This window comes from Anthonomus grandis, chromosome 8 (genome assembly GCF_022605725.1).
Source record: "Anthonomus grandis grandis chromosome 8, icAntGran1.3, whole genome shotgun sequence".
NCBI classification, from domain to species: Eukaryota; Metazoa; Arthropoda; class Insecta; order Coleoptera; family Curculionidae; genus Anthonomus; species Anthonomus grandis.
Genome location: NC_065553.1, coordinates 27,657,034 through 27,676,951, shown reverse-complemented (window position 1 = coordinate 27,676,951; position 19,918 = coordinate 27,657,034). Strand labels below are relative to the sequence as shown.

Below are 19,918 nucleotides of genomic sequence, written 5' to 3'. Positions count from 1 at the left end.
AATTCTCACTGAAATTGACTTGTCCTTTAAAAGCCAATGTACAAATTCTTTTTAGGAAAATCCCTAAGTAATATGATTTCATCAAAATATTGTTCATAAAAGACTATCATGGCATCCTTGGCATTTAATGAACTAAATTTAATTTTAGTGAGAAGGTGCATTTTTTCTACCTTTAAAATTAAAAAAAAAATCGATCCAAATTGGACAAAAAATAACTTTTTATAAGGGTATTTCGTAAACAAATGGGTCACACGACTTTATATTAATTAGAGTTTTTTTAGAAAATATGGTTATTGGTGAAGACGCTGACGTTTGTAATAATGATCTACAAGAGGCAAGTACTTCTTATGAAATGCAACACTCAGGTAAATATTTTTCTTACACAAAATTTATTTCTATCTAGAGCGACATCTTAAAAACCACTGATTTTTAATCAAAAAACCCTAGATAAATAGTATTGATTTTCTAATTTTAAAAAAAGTCAAATTTTTGAAAAGATTATTGGCAATAATTCTTAAACGGGTTAATTAAAACTAGTAATAGGTATAAATTTGAGTTGCAGATTTTAGTGTTCTTTAATTAACCTTAATACATTTTTTACCTAAAATAATTAGAGGAGCCAATATTTGACCCCCTTAAATATTAGTAATATTACATGGGTTTTCCTATGTCCCGCATGGCGATACAACATCCTGTAAATTTACATATATAATTTTTTGTAGAGGTTCAAGCCGATATGCCAGAAACCAAAGTCACACTTGAAGAAGATGATATTTCAACTGTCAAACTTTCATCATTGTGGCTAGAATGCGTGGGGAAGCTAGCCTTCTTGGTAGAAAATCTTAACGAAGCAGCAAAAATTTTAGATAAAACCAAAAATAAGGAAATTGTTGAAGAATACTTATCCGTCATAGAAATGAGTGAAGCGGCTGATCAAATACTGGAGGGCACCAAAAACTTAAGAAATCACTGCCAAACATATTTCCAAAATTTTAAAGAATCTAAGTCTAGCCTAAAAATTGACGATAAAATAAAAGAAAAAGTACGTTTAGAGCATGATCCTGGACTACGGCAATCAGTAAAATCTGCGGAAGAAAGAAATTACCTTATTCAACTAGGACCACATCAATCGCATTTACATTTTTTCCCTAGTGATGGCCACAACAGATTTAATCCACATTGGTATAGTGATTTTGAATATCTTGAGTATAGTATTGCAAACGATTCGGCTTATTGCTTTATTTGTTCCCTTTTCCCCAATGGTCCTGGACGGGATAAGTCAGAATCTTCATGGGTAAAAGGTGGCATTCGAAACTGGAGAAAAATGAAAAGCGCTGGAGCAAATAAAGCCGGCAAACTTCAGCAGCACTTTAATTCGATAGCTCACAAGTCGGCTTTATTGGATTATTGTACTTTTTTAAAAACATATCAGCATGTTAATATTTTACTTGATCGTAAAAAAAGGAATCTCATTATCGAGGAACAACGCATACTCAACCAGAATTCAAAGGTCATCGAAATTATGCTGGATACTTGCAGGACTATGGCAAAGCAAGGGATAGCTTTCCGCGGACATGATAATGAAAGTGGAAACTTTGTACAAATCATTAAACTTATATCTCGCCATAATCCAGTACTTAAAAAGTGGTTAGATGAGCCAAAATTGCGGCCATATCATACAAGCTATCATATAAGCTAGTTAAGTGCAACATCGCAAAACGAATTTAAAGGGCTGTTCAAAGGAAAAAAAAGGAAAGGAAATTCAAAAACAAATTGTACAGGAAGTTACTGTGAAATGTGAAATTACTGAAGATTTCTGTGAAATGAAAGCTGCCTCTACGAACTTCCTCTTCAGCCAGTGCTGTTCCTTATGCAGAATCTTGGCTTCTGACTAGTGGCAGCTTTCATTTCACAGAATCAGGGGATCTTCAGCCAGCCAAGCGTCGATATACCCAACATCTGGAAGCCTCTACTCTCAGGACAGTGTAGGATCTAGAGAGAGCCGTGTCCTCCCCCCCAACTCTTTTCACGGATGACTTTCCTTTCCGCATCGCTGCACACATCTAGTATATAAGCCTATAGAATAGTAGTTTGCTGTCAGTTTACACTTGATAACGGTTGGAGATACTTACCAACCGAAACGTCGTGTTACATTAAATAAATAAGACAATGCAAGTCCGACAAGATGTTTTTTTTAACTGGATATTCAGTGGCCACTAATGAACGAAAATTTAGTCTCTTAAAACACATTAAAAGCACAGTCTAACAAAGTTAGTTAAAATCTATATACTTTGTTAAAAGTGTTGGTCGTTCAACTATGGGTAACGAGCGTCTTGACTACTTAATGAGTTTTTCTAGTGAGAAAGACATTTGTGACCTAATTAATATTAAAGATCTTGCTGTGCAATGGAGCAAATTAAAAAACAGAAAAATTAAAATAAATTAAATCAGAAATAGATAATTTTAGTTTTATTTACATGTAGGGTACCTACTTTTTAATTAACTTTTAGTTATAATACCTCGATTATCATTAAATAATTATTTATTATACATCACATATGTATAATTTTTAATTGACTATTAAAAATTTCCCAATAGAAATAAAGTATCCGCATTAAAAAAAAATGTTTTTTTAATTTAGTTGGGTTTTTTAACTTAACCGCCCCCCCCAATCACAAGTGTTTAGAGACGCCCCTATTTATATTTCTCATTTTGACGCCCTATATATTGAATACCGAGCGCCCAATTAAAAAAAGGCATAACGAAAGTCGCATTATTTTGGTCCACCATAGGTGGCCGGTGGATTGGCCTCCTTTTTCCGGACACCCTGTATATAATTTTTTATCAACAATTATCATCAAAAGAATATTTTTACTCCCAAATATCTTAATTTAACTAGCATATAACATCAGCCAGTAAAAATAAGTCGGTTTATAACGCAGATTTTTCATTTAAGGACAATAATGAATTTAATAGCCAGTTCGATCCTCTTTACTACCACCATATTTATTTGTATATCTTCAAAAAAAAAAGAAGCAATTAGGTCCTGTCGTATCACAAATTTCACATCACATTATCAAAATATTCTCCATAGTCCCTTTGTACCTATGCCATATTTTTTTTTAATCGCTTTTATTATAACTTATTGGTAGATATGATACAGATTTCTTAAAAACGAATTACTTACCACATATATCGCTTTTATACCGTCAAATATTAAAGCTTAACATACATTTTTCCCAATAACACACAACACCAAACTGTAAATACATAAAGTAATAACACACTTCTTAAACAGAAAAGCTCGTCTATAAAAGTAACATAAAATAATATTCAACCGTGGCGGTCATACGGCAAGAAGAAATCTCTCTGTATTTGGCTTTTTAGAATGCACAGTGGTCTAGTCTCGTGTGACCTAAACGGGCAAAAATGTTGTTTGTCGAGTTGTTTTAAAGAGTCGAGTAAGTCACGATTTAGGATTAACGTGTCGTGCATATCAAACTTTAGAAAGGCCTTTTGTGATTGTTATTTAGTATTGTGGGAAATATCGGTTTATATTTTTACTGACAAAATAAAAAAAGAATCTGTAGCTTCATGGCACAGATGTTAAATTTTAGACAATAAATATAGAAACACAAAAATGTTTCTCCGGAAGAAAAATAATAAATTTTTGGTTTATGTTATATCCATTTTTAAGTTATATCGATTTTCGAGCGCAAGATAAATATTATTTGCATACTTTAGTGTTTCCATACTAAATAAAATTATATTATTGTTAAGATGTAGTAAATAAGTCATAAAAGTAGTATTGCTGGTGTAATTAAGCTCTTCGGAAAGTGGAAATTATGTAATGCCGCGTGATGATTACAATTTAAATGGCGAATGAATTTAAAATATTAAAATATTAGTTTTTTACCTAATTCATTTCAGCTACTTCAAAGCTGGAGATTGAAAACGACGCATTTCCGCAGGAAAATTCGTGGTCTTGTCCTAAATTCTAAAGACGATATTAAGTGAAAATAGACCGTTTCCTATTTTAAGGTCCATTGGTTCATGTCCATAGCAATGGTATTTTATGATAGACCTATTATGGTATTTTGGAAAATTTAACTTCAGTAAAATATTTTATTTTTAACATAAATATTTTATAAATTTTCAATTATTTTATTGAAGTTAAGTTTGCTAAGGATTTAAATGCTTGTGAACACTATAATAATATAGCCCAATGAAATTAGAAATTAAGCATAACAATATCCAATTATTTTTCAACTCAGATTTCAACGAATGAGTGTGCGGACGCGTTTCAATTTCTCTTCAATTTGTCTTAAATTTATATGTGTTTGTGATGAACAGTATAGTTGTTTTTAGTATCAAAATGTGTGCAAAAGTGTGTACTCTCTGTGTGCCTTAAAGACAAAAAAGAACTCTTTATAATATTTATATAATTGCCTAATTCAAGAAGAACAATAGTATGACTGAATATAAACAAAAATAATGGCAAAAAATACTATAGCCTTATGTATGCACAAAAAACGTTGAATGCACTGCACCAATATTTCTGAATTTTAATGGAGTGATTCTCTAAAATACGATTTTATCTTCTCTTTGTTGTTAAGCTTGAATTTTTTGGCTAAGAAAAGTCTCCAAGAAAATTTTAATGCTAAGTAAGAACTTAATGTAAGAACTATTAATGTTTGGTGTTTTAAGGCTTAAAATCATTTAAAATGGACAGCTTTAAGTACAAATTTAGATGCTGCGCCACAAAACAGTACAGCTACTATACAGTGCTTTTCTTTAATGTCCCCCCCTCTTTATTTTTTGAACAAATCAATTCAAAATATTCAAACTTGAGGTATGCTGGAAAATACTATTCACCCTCTTGTCACCAAAATTGTCGAAACGAATTCTAATGAATTCGATATGGATATTGTATTTCAGCAAGATGGAGCTCCACCACACTACTCCAGTCAAGGTCGGAACTATTTTCGGTCGTTGGATTGGCCGTCGAGGACCTGTGGAATGGCCAGCTCGCTCGCCAGATTTGACCTCAAATTTTTTTTATGGGGCTATTTGAAGCAAAAGGTGTTCGAAAGTGAACCTGCTTCAGTATTGGATTTACGACAGACAATAACGAATATGTGTAGAAATATCGATGTTAGTGTATTTGAAAATGTTCGGTGTGAAATTTCGGACCGATTGTTCTTGTGTCAAGAAGTTCAAGGCAACCATTTCCAGCATCTTCTCAATTGAACGCAATGTATTTATTCGATATATCAAGTTAAATGTTAATGTATTCAGGTAATTATTAAATGTACCACCATTTTGTAGTAGGTAAAGATATTGAATTTATATTCTAGGGTTATAAAGTACTCGTCAGGAGCTTCAAAATGATGTGCCGCAAGACCACCCTTTCCATTTAATTTTTTTTTCCAAGATATTTTCCTTGATATTTTCATCTGTCAATTTTGCTTTAAAACATACCTCAAGTTTAGATATTTTGACTTGATCCGTTCAAAAAATAAAGAGGGGGGACACTAAAGAAAAGCACTGTATATGCGTAGGCTGCGGTAATCTTTTGCATCGACACTGCCTTAATAGAGACTTTAAACAGCATTAAAATTAGTGAACAAAAAGTATTGTGCTCTAGGGAATGTATTGATTTGGATACTAACTCTAGTCATAAATTAAATTAAGCATTGTTTTGGATGAGTTGAAAAAACTAAAGTTTCATAGCTCAAAATTAAATCTAGGCCTTGATGAATTTGAACCTCGCTTGGCTAAAAAGGATGCTATAATCGCTAATTTAAATAAATCTATTAAGAAGCTGAACTTAAAAATAGAAAAGAAGTTTAAAAATTGTAACCAATAAACACGAGAATGAAAATCAATCTCTGGCCACAGAGAAAAAACTAATAGACTCTTTTGAGAAAAAGGTGCGTCAAATGGGTTCAATGAAGCTTAGTATGTAAGACTTGAAAAGTCGTTTAAAAATTATAGAAAATAAACTTCAAGATAAATGTAGTAGTATTTCTAAATATAAAAAGGATATTGAAGATCTTAATACCCTAAATAGAAATATGGTCTTTACCATTCGTGTACTGGAAAGGAATAACTGGTCCTATTCCACAGAGATCAATCAGCTGAAAGAAAAAGTTTCCAGGCTTTCTATCTGGCCAAATCAGAAGACTCTCCCATAGAGTCTAATATTAGTTGCATCTCGGAATTAAGATCCCTGCTGCCGGTTATATCAAAACTGTTTGAGAAAATAATTAATTCACAGGTACTAGAATACTTACTACAAAATGATTTACTACCGAAGACTCGTCAGGATTTCGAAAAAACTATAGCACGGCCTCAGTACTAATTAAAATACTAGATGACATAATTTGTGCAGCCGATAGTGGTAAAACATCTAACTTAATATTTTTGGACTAGTAAAGCATTCGCTACCCTAAACCACCGGCTTTTATGTGCAAAATTACAGCAGATAGAACACAGCGGGTACTCGTTGACGGGAAAATGTCTGATTTACTTTCTGCAATTAGAGGAGTGCCTCAGGGATACTAGGGTCGTTATTGTTTTTAATATATACATTTTAAATGGATAGGTGTGTAAGAAATTATAATATACAAAGGTATGCAGACGATACACAATTGCGTATGAGCTTTAATAAAAATAAAATCAATGACACCGCTATAATTATAAATGAATGTCTCGAATTTATTTAGACATATTCTCACAATAATGGGTTAAAACTTAATGCATCCAAATCAGCTGTGATGTTTTTTGATCCAGACAAAGCTCGACAAAATATGCAATTTTATATATGAACCATACTTTAATTCCTAATGTTCTTGAATACCTTTGAGTTATTTTTGATCATATTTTAAGGTATTTATATTATATGTTATTTCACTATATACATTTAATTAATCGTTTTTTTGTATTGATGAAATATATTTTTATAAACTATTAAAACAAAATAAAAAAAAACTTTTAGGAATTTTGGTACAATCAAGAATTAACTAGGGCAAGCAATTTTGATGCAGTTCCCTACTGAAATGTTGTGAGGAACATCCGTAATTACTCATTACTTTTCTCTCGACATCTCTATCATTTTTTAACATACAATCAATTTTAATATATCAAATTGTAGGTTATCGAATTATCTGACGTTTGAAATCATAAATTGTTGGTTTAGATAGGTATATTAGTGTTTGTACAAATTTTGTGTATTTACAAATTGTATTTGGTGCTCCGCAAGGCATATAATCGCACAGTTTTTTAATAGGCATCTTTGTAATCATAAAGTTTATGCCTGTTTTATATTTAAAATTGCCTCGTTCGCTTCCGGAGTATAATTATAAAAATTTTTGGTGGGCGTACCATTTTCAACTTCTTATAATTTTGTATACAGTGCAGCTCTTAAATCCTCCCTCCCTCTTATTTTTTTGAATGCGTTTATATACAAATTTTAAATTTGGCACATAACATTAACAACCTAAATACTATTTTTGGTTCCTAGCTCATATTGCAACCTTCAAAATGGCGGCGGGAGACCATTTTAAAAAATTAAATTAAATAGAAAGAGGGGTCATGCGATACATTGCTTGAAAACTCCTCCACTTGAATGCTTTATGGTCATAGAATATCAAGTCATTACTTCCAACCATAGCAAAATAGCAGCCTTTCAAAATCTTATTCTTCGCATTGTTATTTTCATTTAAAATAATTAAACTTTAGGGAACACAGAAATTTAACTATTGGGACTAAGGACGTTGAAAATATGCACCATTAATTTCAAGACAGTAAAATAATCTATGGGAGACAGTAAAATAATCTATGGGAGAACTCTTCATGAACATTTTAGAAAGCTGCAACATCAATATTGCGACATGCATTAAGTATTAGACTTTGTTAGTGACGTAGACTTTGTGTTTCAAGTAGTCACATTAAAAAAAAGTCCAGAGGTGTAAAATGCACAAATACCTTCGACTTGAGGTATCCCCACAAAAAAAAGTCTATTGATGTTAGGTCAGGTGACCTAGCAAGCCATTCGATGGGTCCTCTCCTTCCTATCCACCGATTGGGAAAGGTTTGATCCAAAAATGTACGCACAGTGGCAGCATGGCGGAGGACCGCCATCTTGTTGGAAAATTAGTTCTTCGTCAGGATAGTCTCGGTCCAATGGATTTGGAAATAAAGCTAGTAATGCTGGAACTAATTCAAATTGGAGAAAATCGAGATACACTTGTCCCGTTATAGTCTGTTCAAAGAAAAAGGCACCTATTACTCTTCCGCGCACTATTCCACACCACGCATTTAGTTTTTGAGGGTACTGGGTGTTTACCTCCATCATCCAATGCGGATTTTCTGTTGCCCAATATCGACAATTTTGTCTGTTCACACAACCATTCAAACAGAAGAGGTGGCTTCATCGGAAAAAATAATATTTGTTACTAAATTATTATTTAGATTGCACATGTTTTGTAAGCGTTCACAAAACTCATTTCGCCTATCGAAATCGTCATCAACTCTTGCACAAAAATAACTTTGTAGGGGTGATATTTGTGGTTTTTAACTATTCGGTGAACTATAGATTTCGCCATGTGTAAATTTGCGCCAATCTGCGACAGAGGAGTACATGGATTTCCTTCCAAAGAAAGCAAAACGTCAAGTTGTTCATTTTCATTTCGAGCAGGACGACCAGATTTCGACAGATCTCTAACATGACCGAATTCTCTAAATTTAGCCTCTATTCTACTTACCACCTTTTGACATATCGGAGGACGATCAGGATGGATTTCATTGAATAATTGAGCAGCTTCTCTCTGACTACGTGTTCTATCACCAAACCCAACCATGCACAGAATTTCTATTTTTCTCGTTCCGTTAACTTTACCATTGTGAAAACCGCAACTTTGCTCGTACACTTCACACTTGACAATATCTGTTTAGCGTACAACTGTCATACAGTTTCTATGAAAATACACGGTCACCAGCCAACAATAAAAAAACACGAATGAATAGAATTTTACTCTGTATAAAAATTCTCAGAGATAAGGTGACTCGTAAGGTGAACTTCAATAACAATAATTGGTGGTCTTTTTTTCGATAACTGTTGACTTTAGGTATAGGACATGATGCATGAAACATACGTAGAATTCCACGCGAAATTCAAAAATGAAATAAAAAAAGGTGCTTTCATTTGAAAAACTTAAGTTGATGGTCGTAATTTATTTTTGAGCAACCCTGTATATACAAACTTCACGTACAAAAATGCGCAACTTGAAATAAAAATCGACGGGTCCGAGCGTTTTTTTTTCGAACACACCCCTGAATTTTAAATAAATTTAGACATAACTTTTGGTATGACCATATAGTGTATTTACGATGAAAGGAACAAATTCATTTAAAATTCAGGTGTTTTTTTCTTCTTTTATTTTTTGAACACGTCGATTATTAATGTCACTTGCGCGTTTTTTGCAATAAAAATTTTCTATACAGTAGAGTACCTCAGAACAGACTAATAAAACATAAAACAAAAAATAAAAATGTATACAATATTTATTGCAACTGATGCGCAATTTGTGGTCCATTTACAGTCCATTGACCTTGGTGGCTACTCAATCGGTCCTCTTCGTCTAATCCATCTGTTAGGAAAAGTTGCATTAAGAACTGTTCGAAAATAATTAGGTCTACTTACTTTCTACTTGAGACACCCTGTACCCAAAATTTTCATTGCAAAGGAGGCATGGACAAATAGACAACAAATTAAACTATTATTAGTTGCAATGAATGTAGAATAAATTTTTATGTGCTTAATTTTATGTTTCGTTAGTCTGTTAAGTCGTATTTAAAAAACCATTGACTGTAAGCATATGGTTTGCTACACGAAAAGTATTCAGAATATATCATACAGGGTGTTTCAGAACTATGGGATCAAACTTCTAGAGGTTGTTCAGTGCAACAGTAGAATCCATTTGAGTATAGGAACCCATGTCGGAAAATGTGTCACTACGCCATTACGGCCCTAAGACGCGTTTAAATTTAGAAACAAATATTAATTACCTAAATAGGATCTGATGCATTTATTTTTACCTTTTGCATATGATACCATCACAACAATTGTTCAAAATGTCTTTCTCCAACCTCAATACACCGATTTAAACGCCGCACATGATTTCGGCGGACTACACTAAAAATTTGATCCTCGTTTTGAATGATTTCAAATGCTGCTGTTATTCGTCTAATTAAGTCTAGCTCTGATTCTACTGGAGTTTCGTAGACTAAAGACTTTACATGCCCCACAAGAAAAAATCGAGCGACGTTAAATCGGGTGACCTAGGACGCCAAGAAACTGCTCCACCTCTGGCAATCCAACGGTGCCCACACCGCTGAGCCAAATACTCGCGTACTTGTACAGCAAAGTGAGCCGGCGCTCCATCTTGCTGAAACCACATTTGCTGTCTAACGTTTAGTGGAACATTTTCAAGGAGTTCTGGGAGAACTTCCTCCAAGCAACGCAGATAAATAGGTCCTGTTAACCGTTCCGGTAGAAGGTATTGCCCAATTAAATAATCATCAACAATGCCTGCCCATACGTTGACAGACCAACGATTCTGATGTTTTCTTGGAAAAATTGCTTCGTCCCAAACATGGCTATTCCTACTATTAAAAATACCGTCTCTTGTGAAAGAGGCTTCATCGGTCCACAAAAAATTTGGTTGTGCAATGATGTGATTTAGAAGCCATCGACAAAATTTAACTGTAGGATGATAATCGGCTGCAGTCATACCTTGAACTTTCTGGAAGTGGTAAGTATGGAGTTGTTGCTCGTGTAGTCCCGCCAGACAGAAGCGTTACTCGTATTCATATTCTTAGCGACGTCACGTGTGCTATTTGATGGTTCATCGGCAACTCGCTGAAGCACCTCTTCTTCAAATTCGACCGTTCTTACGGTTCGAACAACACTAGTATCATGCATCTTGGTCTTAAACATGCCTGTCTCAGCGAGCCGCCGATGAACCACAATAAACTTTTTGTATCCAGGATGCTGTCGTTCGGGATAACGTTCATGATACAACCGCGATGCTGCTCGTGCATTGCAGTTTGTTGCTCCGTATGCCAAATGCATATCCGCCAATTCTTGATGGTAAAGTTTTCCATTAGCAATAAATGTTTAAAAATTGTAAGCTATAAAATTTTTAAACATGACATTGAGAATTGACATTGATAAGCGTTGATTTTAAACAATTGTTGTTCTGGTATCATGTACAAAAGGTAAAAATAAATGCAGCAGATACTATTTAGGTAATTAATGTTTTTTTATAAATTTTAACGCGTCTTAGGGCCGTAGTGGCGTAGTGACGCATTTCCGGACATGGGTTCCTATACTCAAATGAATTCTTCTGTTGCACTGAACAACCCCCAGAAGTTTGATCACATAGTTCTGAAACATTATTGTAAAACGTCATAATATACAGGGTGTTCCATTTAAAAAAATGAATGCGGACCCATAGTTTCTACTTGAGGCACACTGCATAGAAATTTTATTTAAAAAAATCGATACTTCAATACAGGATAAGTTTGTTTTTAATATACCTGAGTTAATATCTCATGCAATTCCTTGTTTTTTTGTAAACTAATTTTTTTTCAAGATACTGATAAAAAAAAAATTCTACAAATACGTTTAAATTAATAATTTTATACGGAACATTTAAATCGGAACTTAAAAAAATGGATGCTTGGACCTAATACGCATAAAATGCATGTATATATCTCAAATTTTATGCAATAAATTTGTATAATTCATTAATTCATTTAAAAGTAAAAAAAAAGCATAAAATACCATCAAATTGCAGTTTACATCCTACGTGTCTATTAACTAATTAATTAAATCATTTTATCTAGATTCTTTATTGTAAACAAAAAATCAGTGTAACAAAAGTCACTTCAAAAATCAACCAGGGTAAAAGATCAAAATTTCTGTCAATATGACAGTTTACTGGCTTAAGACGTACATTACAAAAATTGTGATGACTCGAATAATATCAAAATACATATTGTGCAACCTAAAAAATTGAACCAACAAATGGGATATATTGCTAGCTCACAATCAGCATAAAAAATTTTACATTGTAACATAATCAATGCAAATCGCGAAACCCTTTTTTTATCACATTTGTCACAATTTTCTGGTCCACAACATATATATATATCAAATAAACACTAATCTCTTAACTTTAAAATTAAGTATTTATGGGGTATAAACAAAGGTATTATATCATTCGGTGTTGCATTGAAGATATTCGAAAAAAAAATATAAAATAACAACAGACTTAAAGCTTACACACATACCCTCATATCAAAAGTCTTTTCACTTGACTAGATATTATCTACATTTAAGAGACCGAACTAAAAATTGACGCTACAATTAAAATAATCTAAAGCCTAAATGTTTCCCCTGCCTATAGGAAATGGATGAGCCTCGGAGTTTATAACGTATTTCTTTAAATCTAATAGTTTCGGATCGTCACTGAACAGCAAATATAGGTATTTCAGAGTTTCACTTAAAAAGAACGATTCCATCATGTCTCTCGGTCTGACATTAGCGGTGTTTTTTACGTTTCCGATTGAAGTGTAACCGTTTGCCACTTTTGTGTAGTTTTCAAAACCCTAAAAAAGATATAGAATTTTAATTACTGACGTATAGAAACATACATTTTAAGTTACTCGTAGAATACAATTACAATTACAAAAGTAACCTCAAATATTACTCTTTAAGGCAAAGTTTTAACCCTAATTTTTGTAGCAGAAAAATTTGAATTAAATATAGTAACTATATATGTGTTGCTTTCATATGATTAGCAGAAAACTATTGTAAACAGAATTTATTATAATAAGGTCCCAGACGACAGTCAATATCCGTGGAATATGCCATCTATATCTCATTTAACGAAATTTATTGCAATATGCCTGGAATATCCCACGAATATGCCAAATATCTGGCATATATTTAACCGATATGCAGAGAATATTTACTTTTCATATCTGTCATATATTCCAGCGGCATAAGTTTTGAAATAAATTTTAAAAAAATGTAATAAAGTATATCTTTAATTTTTTAATTTTCTTTGGTGAAGGGTATTACCTATATTTCATATATATTTAATTTTTGCAGTTAATATACCATTTTAAAAATTATTATTATTTACGTACATTGTTATATCTTTGGTTGTTACCTTCTGCTCCAATATAATACCTATAATACCTATTAGTGTTTTCAACTCAAACTCCTTTATTTCTTAAAAAAAAACAACAAATAACTGTATTATAATATAATCTGGTCCCCTTGTTATCAAAAAAACATATGTCGAATTGAAAACGTCCAATCCAGATTTATAAAGTTTGTAAAATACAGACTATTCAAATCTGGGCTAGTTCTTAGTACCGAGCAAACTATGTCTTATTTGTCTATTACTGCATTGTCACTAAGAAGAGAATTTTATACGAGGGTTGTCTTTTAAGTTTTGCATATGCAGCTGGAATAAAACAAAAAATAACTTTTAACGACTTTATTGTTTTTCAAAGTATTCTCCACGAAATTTAATGCACTTTTGCATGCGCTCAAACCAGTTGTCAAAGCTGTTATTCCACTCGTTTGTGGGTACTGTCAAAATTGCATTTTTAAAGGCGTTAACTGCTTCCTCTGGCGTCTGAAACCTCTGACCACGCAGTTCATTCTTGATTTTTGGAAAAGTATAGAAATCGTTGGGACTTAGGTCGGGACTGTACGGAGGATGATCCAATAATTCGACGTTTTGATAAGTTAAAAATTCAATAGTTTTCTGGGCTGTGTGCGAACTTGCATTGTCTTGGTGGAGGATGATTCGTCGTTGTGGGTTCGCTTTTCGAAGCTCAGCGATGACTTTTGGCAAACAAATGGTAATGTACCAATCGGCAGTAACAGTTCGTTGATTCTCCAGAGGAATTGTTGCAACATGACCTGCTTTTGAGACAAATGTTGCAACCATCTTTTTGGATACACTTCGAGAACGAATGGCTTTTGTTGGCTTTTCTTCATCTTGAAATACCCATACAGACGACTGACGTTTATTTTCAGGTTCATATGAGTAAATCCATGATTCATCACCACTGACAATGCTGTACACATTTTTAGAGTTTCCTGCCTCAAAGCGGTCTAGAGTTGTTTGACACCACATCACCCTAGCTTCTTTCTGTTCTTCAGTTAATAGATGCGGTATCCAGCGGGAAACTAATTTTCTTACCCGTAATTCTTCATGCAAAATTTTTTGAATTGAGGTCTTTAAAATCGCCAATGAAGCCTCAATCTCACGATATATCACATGTCGATCTTCCGTGATAAGCATACGCACAGCATCGATGTTTTCTTGGGTGACAGCCGTTTTTGGTGCACCTTACCTTGGATCGTCGCTAAGACTAACCCGTCCACGCTTGAATTCTGCATACCAACGAGAAACTGTCGACTGATGTGGTGCTTCATTACCGAAAACAGAAATCAACCCAGCACAGCATTCTTGTTGAGATAATTGCCTTCGAAAATTGTAAAAAATGATGGCCCGAAAATGTTCTCTGTTTAATTCCATGGTATGCGCAATTTGCTACCTTTAAAAATTCACTGTAGCTGTAAAACTATATGTATCGCACTGACGTTTTGAATTTAAGAAAAGTAAAGTTTGAGGTTAAGTTTGACTAATGAAATTTGATTAGTGACGCCCTCTATGTTTCTATATGCAAAACTTAAAAGACATCCCTCGTAATGTCTGTTTTGCTTACAAAGTACTGAGTGGCTTAACCAGAGTGTTTTGCTCTTTATTATGTAATGATGTTTTTTGTCGAGTTAATATTTAGTTTAAAGGAGTTCTTTGTTTGAGTACAGTTATTTATTAATTTTTGATGCCGTGAAAATGATAGTAGCGCATATTAATTTGCGCTCAATAAATACAGCTTTCAATGACTTTCAGACTTTGATTGTAAATTCAAATAATTTTGATGTTATTTTAGTCACAGAAACTTTCTAATGGTCAGAATGTATCTCCTCCTGGGACATAGCGTCCATTTAAATGGACATGCCAGTTTTATGTTTCCAATTTCGTTAATTTATTATTTAAGCATCTTAGACCTCGCCTCCACTACGTTGGACACTTCGGTGCTGCTGCCGATTCGGTCGACTTAAATTGTGCACATGTGCTGGGGATCAGTTGTGATGGCGGCTGCACGTAGTTCTCGTTATGATGGTATGTAGCCTATTTTTTAACGTTTTGTAATGATTTTTGTGGAAGTTTTTATTTGCAAATGTTTAATAGACAAATTTAAATAACATTACAATAATAAAAAAATTAAATAAGTTTTTATTTCCCTAAGTTATTCGCGTCCATTTAAATGGATATTGGGTCTATCTCATGCACATTTTAAATTATAAAAATTATTTTAGGAATTTTTGGCAATCAAAGAGCGCGTCGGCCAGGGAAGATGACGAAAAATTGGAGCAAATACTAAAAATCATTGGAAATGATGACTCTGACATTGAAATGTCTGATGATGAAGAAGAAATTCAAACTATGGATAATTTAATGGGGAGAGAAGAAGAAATAATTAATGAAGAACTAGTAAGCAGCAGTGAGGAGGAAGAAGAAGAAGATAGAATTCCTCTTAGTATCCTGAGAGAAAACTTAAAAATGGTCAAACAATCTGTGGATCCTTTAAAGCGAAAGTCTTGGAGAAGAGATGATACTTTTGCACCTCCAAATTTTGAAGGCCCCTCAAGTGAATGCAGCGCAGAGCTCCGGTATGATTGGACTGCAAAATCGTATTTAGCCATGTACTTTGAAGATGAGTTATTCCAAAAAGTGTGTGATTGCACAAATACAAGGTACGTTGAACTTAAAAGAGTATCTCTTAAATTGACTCTTAATAAGATTAAACATTTTTTTTGAAATAGTTTGTTTGATGTCCTGTCTAAAATATCCCAAGATCAGAATGTACTGTGCAAAAACCACCAAAGTTTCAGCTATTGCAGATACAATGACTCGAGATAGATTTTTTGCTATAAGAAGTAACCTTAAAATCGTCATTGATGGCAGCATCGCTGAAGAGGTACGCAGGTCTGACAAATTTTGGAAAGTACGTCCTTTTATAAAAGCAGTATGGCAGGGGTGTTTGCAGCTACCTAGAGAGAAAGTGGTTGCTGTAGATGAATAGATGATCCCATTTACAGGGACTTGTAAGATTTTGGTAATATTTTATCTGAATTTGCTCCAAATTTTGATGTGGTATTATGTTTAGGAGACTTAAATTTTTTTTTATTTTAATAATGTTGTCCTTAACTGTTTTGACTCATATAATCTTGTATAGATACTTAACGAAGCAACTCGCATAACTCAAAATTCAAGCAAGCTTATAGATCCAATTTTTATCAGTGATGCCACATTAGTTACATCCTTTGATACACTCTTTGCCGATACAATCTCTAATCACAGACTCGTTTTTGTTGACTTAATACTAAAATCTAACAAGCCTTTATCAAAACTTGTTACGTATCGTTGTTTTAAATGATTTTTTGTCTGATCTCTATAATTTGCCTTGGATGGACATTGTTTATGAGAACGGTATAGACAAAAAATTACTTCTTTTTTACTGAATTCTTAAACACACTTTTTGATATTTATGCTCCCTTTAAAGAACCTAGAGTGACAAAACCTCATGCTCCGTGGCTAACAGAAAATTTGCAGGCTGTCATGAAGAAGCGAGATAAAGCCTTACAAAAATTTAAGCGTACTAAAGAACCTCAAGATTGGAACCGGTACAAAGAACTGCAAAATTTTACAGTTTCTGTCTCAATTTTATTGCTGGACAGAAAAACATGAAAAAAAAATGGTCAGCATTAAGATCGTTAAAAGTCTTAAATTCAAATGATAGCAAGTAATCTCCTAATTTAATAAACCACCATTTTTCTCAATTTTTTAACAACAGATCTAATGACTGTGATGAAATTATAGAATTTTACGAAAACAACAAATTCAGCGCATCGAAAAAATTTAAACTTTTCATGTGTTCTATAGAAGATGTTCATAAAATTATTCAAAACATGAAAACTAATGCTTGTGGCACAGATAAAATCACGTCATCTATGTTAAAATATTGCAGTCCATTTATTGATTCTTACATAACTAATATTATTAACAACTGCATAGAACAAAATTATTTTCCTTAAAGTTGGAAAACTGCAATAGGAATACATTTAACAAAATAAAAAAACCAGAGACCTTTAATGACCAATAGCAATTTTACCTGCCATTTCGAAAATAATGGAGAAAATTTTATACAGCCAGATGTACTCATATTTAAATAATAATGGTATGATCTCAGAATTGCAAAACGGGTTTCGTAAGGAGATTTCCATATCCTCCGCCTTGGCTGTGGTAACTGATGATATAATGGAGGCACTGGATCATGGACTTATGAAAGTATTCTTATACTATAAGATTACTCCAAGGCATTTGACACTATAAATCATCGAGTCTTGTTGGCAAACCTAAGATATTACGGTTTTGACATCGCTCACTGTCATCCATCGCATCATACTTCTCTAACAGGTCACAAAAAGTGTTTGTTAATGGTGTGTACTCGGAGTCTAGTGCCATACTATCAGGAGTACCTCAGCGCTCTATCCTTGGTTCCCTTTTCTTTATTATTTACACGTCTGAACTTATAAGCTCTCTTCATGTCAGAAAGATACAAGCTTTTGCTGACGATACCCAGATGAACTATCACTTCTCTTCAAAAGACTTTGTTACTTGTAACGAAACTATTAACCATGAACTAAACAACCTAAAAGATCTCTTTAAAAAAACACGGTCTTCAACGGATTTCATCAAAATCAAAACTTACGCTGTTTGGCAAAACAAATCAAAACGAATATTTAAAAAATAATATTAAAATCAAAATAGATGACCAAATATTACCATTTTGTAATTCTGCTCGTAATCTGGGTGTTATACTTGATTGTCAGCTTCATTTTTCCGATCATGTTAAGCAATTTCTACAAAGGTCATATATATCGCTTAAATAAGTAGTATTCCAATAGAAACCTCTTAAGTACCAAGTTAATGGCAATGTTATGTTATCTGAACTATTTATGTATTAGCCGGCTTCCGTCCAGGATGGGGAAGATCAAAACTAATTACATCGATTGAACTGTATTAATACCATATATTATTTTAAACAGGAACAAAAACATCATGATTGAAGAGCCGCGAGCGCCGTCAGTCCCCTGACGCCGATCGTCACATAATAATAATTCGGTCGCTCAGCCTTTTGCTCAATCGGATTATGGCGTTGTTGCCGGATACAAAAATAAATACGTAATTAATTATATGAATACCGCTTAACATAAACCGCCCCTCTTGAAAGACTAGGCTTTTAATACAATACAAATTCTCAAAGACGATATTGTCAAACTAAGAAAATATTTCCTAATATAAAGATAGAAATAGGTACGCAACTAACTTATCTTAAAGTATCATCCCACCACCGATTTATCGAAAACCACTGTTTAAAAAAAAAAACGCCGAAATACGTCAAAAGGTTTGTCAAGGGGGACAACTTTCTAACCTAAAATTACTTCACCCCCTTTCACCCTCTGCCCCCCAGGGTCATCCCCTTAAAAATTTTAAATGGCAAGGGGTATCGAGTAATAGCTTGTTTAAAAGATCTTTCGAAGTCTTTTATTTTCACGTTTGATTTTTTTAAATCGGTCGATTCGTTTTCGAGAAAATTAGAAAAATCTTTGTTTATCTTGATTTGTTCAGATAGAAAACAAAAACATGAAAATATCAGTTTTTATTTCAATAAGCGTTCAAAATGTTGCCCGTTAGAGTTTGCCAAATCTACAATTCGTTTATAATTTAAAACGGAAACTACCAACATAAACAGCAATTCCGAAGATTAGACGTGGAAAAAACTAAATAACAACCTGAATTTTTTTCCGCATTCTTTTCATCAACACAGGGCGAACTGTATTTATTGTTATACCTGCTTAGTTATTTATAGTTGCTAAGGAAAATAAAAAATTTATTTTGCCATCAGTTACATTTGTGACAGTCTTAGAATAGTGAAAATTTATTTGTTGAATTGAAGATTTTACTTCCAAAATGGTTTACACACTAGCCGAAAGAGCGGAAATTATTCTAATTTATGGTGCCCAAAATCAATGTGCTCGGCAAACTGCCGTCACGTTTAACGCCAGACATCCGGAGAAGATAACTTCGCATAGGTATGTTTTGGACCTTGTTACTAAGTTTACTGAAAGTGGATCTGTTGCAAATAAAAAACGTGATCATCGGCGAATTTTGGATGAAGCCGTTCAAGTTGAAGTTTTGGGTCATTTTGGAATAAATCCTAATACTTTATTAGGTTCTGTTCACCCAGTTACCAAACTTCATAAATTTCATCCATTCAAAATGAAAATATTGCAAGAGTTAACCGAACACGATTTCGATAGGCGAGTTGAGTTTTGTGAAAAAATGACTGAAGCGATTAATGATAATACTATTTATATAAAGAATATCTGCTTCAGCAATGAATGCACATTTTATCTAAATGGATTTGTTAATAAACATAACTGTAGATATTGGAGCAATGAAAATCCTCATGCATTTGTAGAAGGGCATACCCAGTACCCTTAAAAAATTAATGTATGGGCAGGCATTTTAGGAAATAAAGTGATTGGGCCATTATTTATTAACGGAAATTTAAATAGAGACATTTATTTGGATATGTTGGACAATCCGCTTATCACCGAATCCATTGAAAACCAAATCGATGATGATGGAAACCCTATACGTGATGAGGGTGAAATATATTTCCAGCAAGA

General features: G+C 33.3%; 1 protein-coding gene across 1 annotated transcript in view; it reads right to left on the bottom strand.

Annotated features, from left to right (window-relative positions):
* Positions 1–11,903: 11,903 nt before the first annotated feature.
* LOC126739403 (endoplasmic reticulum mannosyl-oligosaccharide 1,2-alpha-mannosidase) overlaps positions 11,904–19,918 on the bottom strand; it is a 57,006-nt gene continuing 48,991 nt past the window's right edge. The window contains exon 10 of the mRNA XM_050445074.1: positions 11,904–12,678. Within this exon, the coding sequence (XP_050301031.1) occupies positions 12,454–12,678 (225 nt within the window). The 3' untranslated portion in view covers positions 11,904–12,453. The remainder of the gene's footprint in view (positions 12,679–19,918) is intronic.